The 6,540-nt window shown below is 33.6% G+C and overlaps 1 protein-coding gene across 1 annotated transcript; it reads left to right on the forward strand.

The window, feature by feature from the left end:
- The first annotated feature begins 800 nt into the window (after positions 1 to 800).
- LOC138881085 (uncharacterized) lies at positions 801 to 2,306 on the forward strand. Its single transcript, XM_070161285.1, has one exon. It carries the CDS (start codon positions 801 to 803, stop codon positions 2,304 to 2,306), a length of 1,506 nt encoding a protein of 501 aa, XP_070017386.1.
- Positions 2,307 to 6,540: the final 4,234 nt, after the last annotated feature.

Below are 6,540 nucleotides of genomic sequence, written 5' to 3' on the forward strand. Positions count from 1 at the left end.
GAGTGTATCAAAAATCCATACAGAACAAACTAGTAATAGTATAGATAAGACTATAGAACTTCATAAATTACAAAAACAGTTAACTTCATTAAATAAAACATATGAAACAATACTAAAGGATGAATCCATCTCGGATAGAGAAGCAAAATTAATAATAATAGAAAAAGCTTCTAACGAATGCTCAGACTCTATTAATAAGATAAAACCTCTAGTAACATTAAAGACTATCTTTGCTAATACTCCTGAAGTAAGTAGAATAATGGGAAATCCTCGACATCCTATTAAGAAAAATTATTATGGAAGACCAACATTCCCAGATGTTCAATTTGAAGAAGACGTCTATCTATCCTACTCCAGTCATGACGGAACTGGAATTTCTGAATGGAATATTGATGGCCTAGCATAAGGCCAAATCTACAAAAAACTCCACGAAATAGGAATTGCGGTAACAACCTATTAAATGAAAAATGCGTCAGATAAACACGCTGCAACCTTAGAACGTATCAGGTTTTACCGGTACATTAAAAAATTGGTGGGATAATTACCTTTCAGAAGACGACAGAAATCAAATTCTTAATGCTACGACCATAGCAACTATAGTAAAAACTGAAAATAATAATCAAACAACTGAACAAGTAGCTAAAGAAGATGCCACAGCAACTTTAATCTACTGTATAGCCAAACATTTTATCGGTGAACCAAAACTATTCCAAGATAGAAGTCTTGAACTTCTTAATAATCTTAGCTGCCCAAAATTAACAGATTTTAGGTGGTATAAAGATATGTTTATAGAAAAGGTAATGGTCAGAGAAGACTGTAATAAACCTTTCTGGAAAGAAAGATTCATTAGTGGATTACCCAGGCTGTTTGCCGAAAAGGTAAGAAATAAAATTAAAGATAGATTTAATGGCTCAATTCCATATGATAACCTAACGTATGGAGATTTAATAAGCTTTATAAATGTTACAGGTTTAGAACTATGTACAGAGCTAAAGCTAAAAAGCCTTATTAAAAAGGACAGGCTACAATCCAAAGCTGAACTTGGTAGTTTCTGCCAAGACTTCGGTTACAAAACAATTGCATCTCCTTCAAAAAGAGCATCAAATAAATACAAACATAAATTTTCTGATAAACCTAGAAGACGCCATAAGCGTAAAGAAAAGAAAGAAGGCGAAACTTCTAAAAAGAAAAGGTTTAAAAGGAAGAAAAATTATGGTGATAAATGCTGGTCATGTGGAAAAACAGGGCATAGAGCTAGTGACTGTAAAGTCACGAAAAAGAAAAGGAATAAAGTTAATTCTTTAGAAATTGACGAAAATACTAAAGAAAAACTTTACGCTATTCTAGGAGATAATGATAACAGTTCATCATCTTCATCATCCTCATCCACTGATAGTTATTCGGATAGCGACAATGAACTTATCAATGTCGCATATGATTCAGATAGTAGCAACTCAATCGAAGACAGCTGTAACTGTACTGGCGCAATTTGCGTGTGTAGCCAAAACTCACTTAGAGTAATATCAGAATACTCCAAGGAAGTCTTATTCGACATCATCGAACACATTGATGACGATGACTTAAAGAAAAAGTATCTAATTGAATTAAAAAACATTATGGTTAAACAAAAGGGAAATCGACCACAGATAGAACCTTTTGATATGAAGAATGTGATGGATAGATTTTCCGTTAAAACAGAAGAACCCACTACAGTCCAACATCTTCAGACTGAACTTAAATCAGTAAAAGAAGAATTAAAAGATATTAAGCTTAGACTTAATAAAATCGAAATGGAAAATATTACTGATAAAACATTATCCCAAGTGAATAAGGGAAAAACGATTAATCAAGAATTCTTCAACGAAGAAGAAGATGGTAATAATTCTGACAACACTTCAAAATTAAATGATTCAATTATAGAAGAATCAAAAGATGATTCAGCAGCCTTAGTTAAACTTACTAAAGTAAAGGCTAAAAGTTATCATCTCCCCATAACCTTAAAGGTGCAAGATATGACTTTTAACAAATTAGCATTATTAGATTCAGGTGCAGATAAGAACTGCATAATGGAAGGAATAATACCATTAAAGTATTTAGAGAAAACTACACAAAGATTATACTCTGCAACAGGAGAATTATTAAAGATAAATTACAAATTATCTAAAGCACATATCTGTAATGACGGAATACGTTTTATTAATGATTTTATAATAACTAGAGATATAAATGAAGAAATAATTCTTGGTATTTCTTTTCCTGACTCAAATAAAATCGCACTACGACGACTTAAGTGCCCTCTACACTAATGTATTAGGAAAAGAAATACGATTTCCTTACCTAAATCCAATCTCTAAAGAAGAAAGTGATTACATTAAATCACAAACAATTTTTAAAATAAACCTATTATCTCAACAGGTTAATTATTTAAAAAATTGAACAAACTTTAAAAACCCCCGAAGTAGAAGATAAGATTAAACTGTTTCAGCAAAAACTCGAGCTAGAAGTTTGTTCCGATTTACCTACAGCCTTTTGGGAAAGAAAAAGGCACATAATCCACCTACCTTATGTAAAGAATTTAATGAACAAAATATACCTACTAAGGCAAGACCTATTCAGATGAATCATGACTTAATGGAAGTCTGTAAAACGGAAATAGGTGATCTTCTCCAAAAGAAGATTATTAGGCCTTCTAAATCCCCTTGGAGCTGTGCAGCTTTCTACGTTAACAACAACGCAGAAAAGGAAAGAGGAGCTCCTAGGTTAGTAATTAACTATAAACCTTTAAATAAGGTATTACAATGGATTAGGTACCCGATACCTAATAAAAGAGATTTATTAAAAAGAACTTATAAAGCTAATATTTATAGCAAATTCGATATGAAATCAGGATTTTGGCAAATTCAAATTGCTGAAGAAGATAAATATAAAACGGCCTTTAATGTCCCATTTGGACAATATGAATGGAACGTAATGCCTTTCGGGTTAAAAAATGCCCCATCTGAATTCCAAAATGTGATGAATAATATATTTAACCCTTATAGTAACATGTCAATAGTTTATATTGACGATGTATTAGTATTCTCAGAGGACATAGATTCTCACTTTAAACACCTTAATATTTTTTTCAAAATAATAAATCACAATGGTTTGGTAGTCAGTACTAAGAAGATTAAGTTATTCCAAACAACCATTAGATTGTTAGGGCACGACTTATATCAAGGTACTTATAAACCAATTTGCAGAGCCATTGAGTTCTCCTATAAGTTTCCCGATGAAATCACAGATAAAACACAATTACAGAGGTTCTTAGGAAGCCTTAACTACGTAGCAGATTTTATTCCTAACATTAGAAAAATTTGTGAAACCCTCTACAAGCGCCTTAGAAAAAACCCGGTCCCCTGGAGTCTAGAACAAACCAACACAGTCGAAAGGGTCAAGTCCATTGTTCAAAAACTCCCATGTCTAGGTATTCCAAATCCTGAAGCATTTATGATAGTCGAAACCGACGCTTCTGATGAAGGGTACGGTGGTATTCTAAAACAATGAATTTCTTCAGAATCTCCCGAACAGTTAGTTCGTTTCACTTCTGGTATTTGGAATCCGGCTCAAAAGAATTATAGTACAGTCAAAAAAGAAATTTTGTCTATAGTATTATGTATTACAAAGTTTCAAAACGATTTAATAAACAAAGAATTTTTATTAAGAGTTGATTGTAAGTCAGCTAAAGAGATTTTACAAAAGGATGTTAAAAACCTTATTTCAAAACAAATTTTTGCTAGATGGCAAGCTTTACTGTCTAGTTTTGATTTTGAAATTGAATTTATAAAAGGGGAACAAAACTCTTTGCCTGATTTTCTAACCAGAGAATTCTTACAGGGAAAAAATGAGACCACAAAAGGGTCCCTTCAGGGCCTCTCCGAAAAGGGAGAATAAGTATTCTGCTCTTGCAGAATTCCCATAATTACCAGTGAGACAAATGTTACTACCACCGGTGAGACCACCCGTGAGATCACTGCTAGATATAATGGTTACCCCTCCGAGAGTACCCACTACTGATAAAACCTCTGCCATGACAGTTCTTGGATCTATCCCACAAAGAACAGGTCCATTTCAACAGGCTTCCTCAAAAGCCTCTACCAGCCAAGCGGTAAAAACCTTGACAAGTGTTGATTACGAAATGAAGGTTCCAGAAACCTTCGCCCAAGCAGTTAATCCTCACACCCCCTCAAAAGCGGAAGATAAAAGACCGGTTTCCTCAAAGAAGGAAACGTTTGAGTTAATTGCAAAAGAACCAGTTAAAGTTTTAGCCCTAGATAAAGGCTATGAAAACCTTGACCTAGCAGACCTAATTCGTCCCTGTTACACAGACAAAAACTATGTTGATACATGTGATCCCCTAAAAACAAGGTGATACTACGAATTAATTCTTATAGATACTAAGTCTGTTACTTTTGAACACACTCTCTATGATGAAAGAGATCCTACTAGTATTAGGATTTCAAAAATGACCATCAACAAAATTTTAAGCCCATTTGAATGGAATATGGATCATTTGCACACACCTATAGCTTTATCAGTCCAGTATAGGCCCCAAACCTATAATTACAGAGATTACGTAGATGCCTGGTTTAACTTTCTCTACCTACGACCAAAGACCCATACTTGGTTCGTTAAATACAGTGAGCAAGCCCAGAAATATATATTACCCAGGTGGTTCTACGACTGGTAGAAAATCTTTGGAGGAACAGAGCAAACAATGCCTCGTAGCTTCCACAAGTACTATGAGAGATTCCTACTAGAACACGAAATCTCTAACCTTCCTGACCACATAAAACTATGCAAATATTATTTTGCGAAACGAATCTCTTTTATAATTAATTGGTCATTCGAAATAGAACAGATTGACAAAGTCAAATATTTGGTAAAAATACCCAAAATCAAAGGATGGATTCCAGAATTAAAGAAACTAGGAAATCCAGACCGGCTCAGACAAACTCAACAACGGAATCAGGTAACTCAAAAAATGAGTTAAAAAAGAAACTACTCAGCATGCTTGCAAACATAGAATCAACGGATCCAACTCAAATACAGGCAATGATAGATGCAATCTCAAATTCATCCTCCGCAGAAAGCAGACAAAACGGAGACATGGAAGACTTAGACGGAAAGATAGCCCTAGCCTATACTCAGTCTAATCGCTAAATAGCATCTTGCCCTTTCAGAAAAACAAAGGACGAAGAAAGCGACATATGCCCTTCAGAAAAAGCAAGGGACAATTGCCTCTTCAAAAAAACAAAGAACAAATGACCTTTCGAGACAAAGATCTGACCATCCATTATGGACGATCAAGATCAACTCAGCTATTTCTTAGAAGTCTATATAAAGCCTTCAAATGTAATATAGAAGGCAGACCGAAAATTGCCCTTCTCTTTTCATATATGTTTTCCCTTCCCTCTCTGTAAAAGTTCCTTGTACTGCAGTTTCCTATGTTCTAAATAAAAGTAAGTTTCTTAAACATGTTTTTATTTACTTTAAATTCCGCATATTTTTATCTGTACTTACGATCTTTCCACTTGAAACTGACGACGGGTCATTACAGATATGTGCTTTAGATAATTTGTAATTTATCTTTAATAATTCTCCTATTGCAGAGTATAATCTTTGTGTAGTTTTTTCTAAATACTTTAATGGTATTATTCCTTCCATTATGTAGTTCTTATCTGCACCTGAGTCTAATAATGCTAACTTATTAAAAGTTATATCTTGCACCTTTAAGGTTATGGGGAGATGATAACTTTTAGCCTTTACTTTAGTAAGTTTAACTAAGGCTGCTGAATCATCTTTTGATTCTTCTATAATTGAATCATTTAATTTTGAAGTGTTGTCAGAATTATTACCATCTTCTTCTTCGTTGAAGAATTCTTGATTAATCGTTTTTCCCTTATTTACTTGGGATAATATTTTATCAGTAATATTTTCCATTTCGATTTTTTTAAGTCTAAGCTTAATATCTTTTAATTCTTCTTTTACTGATTTAAATTAAGTCTGAAGATGTTGGACTATAGTGGATTCTTCTATTTTAACGGAAAATCTATCCATAACTTTCTTCATATCAAAAGGTTCTATTTGTGGTCGATTTCCCTTTTGTTTAACCATAATGTTTTTTAATTCAATTAGATACTTTTTCTTTAAGTTATCGTCATCAATGTGTTCGATGATGTCGAATAAGACTTCCTTGGAGTCTTCTGATATTACTCTAAGTGAGTTTTGGCTACACATGCAAATTGCGCCAGTACAGTTACAGCTGTCTTCTATTGAGCTGCTACTGTCTGAATCATATGCGACATTGATAAGTTCATTTTCACTATCCGAATAACTATCAGTGGATGACCAATCTAATAGAAGAATTTGGAGTATCAGTGGATGACCAATAAACATGACCAATCTCATAGACGAGTTAACCAATCTCATAGAAGAGTTCGACCTTGATCCAGTGATGACGGGTTAATATTTTGACAAGCTCGAAATAACTACCTTTAA

The sequence above is a fragment of the Nicotiana sylvestris genome, chromosome 11 (assembly GCF_000393655.2).
Source record: "Nicotiana sylvestris chromosome 11, ASM39365v2, whole genome shotgun sequence".
Lineage (NCBI taxonomy): Eukaryota > Viridiplantae > Streptophyta > Magnoliopsida > Solanales > Solanaceae > Nicotiana > Nicotiana sylvestris.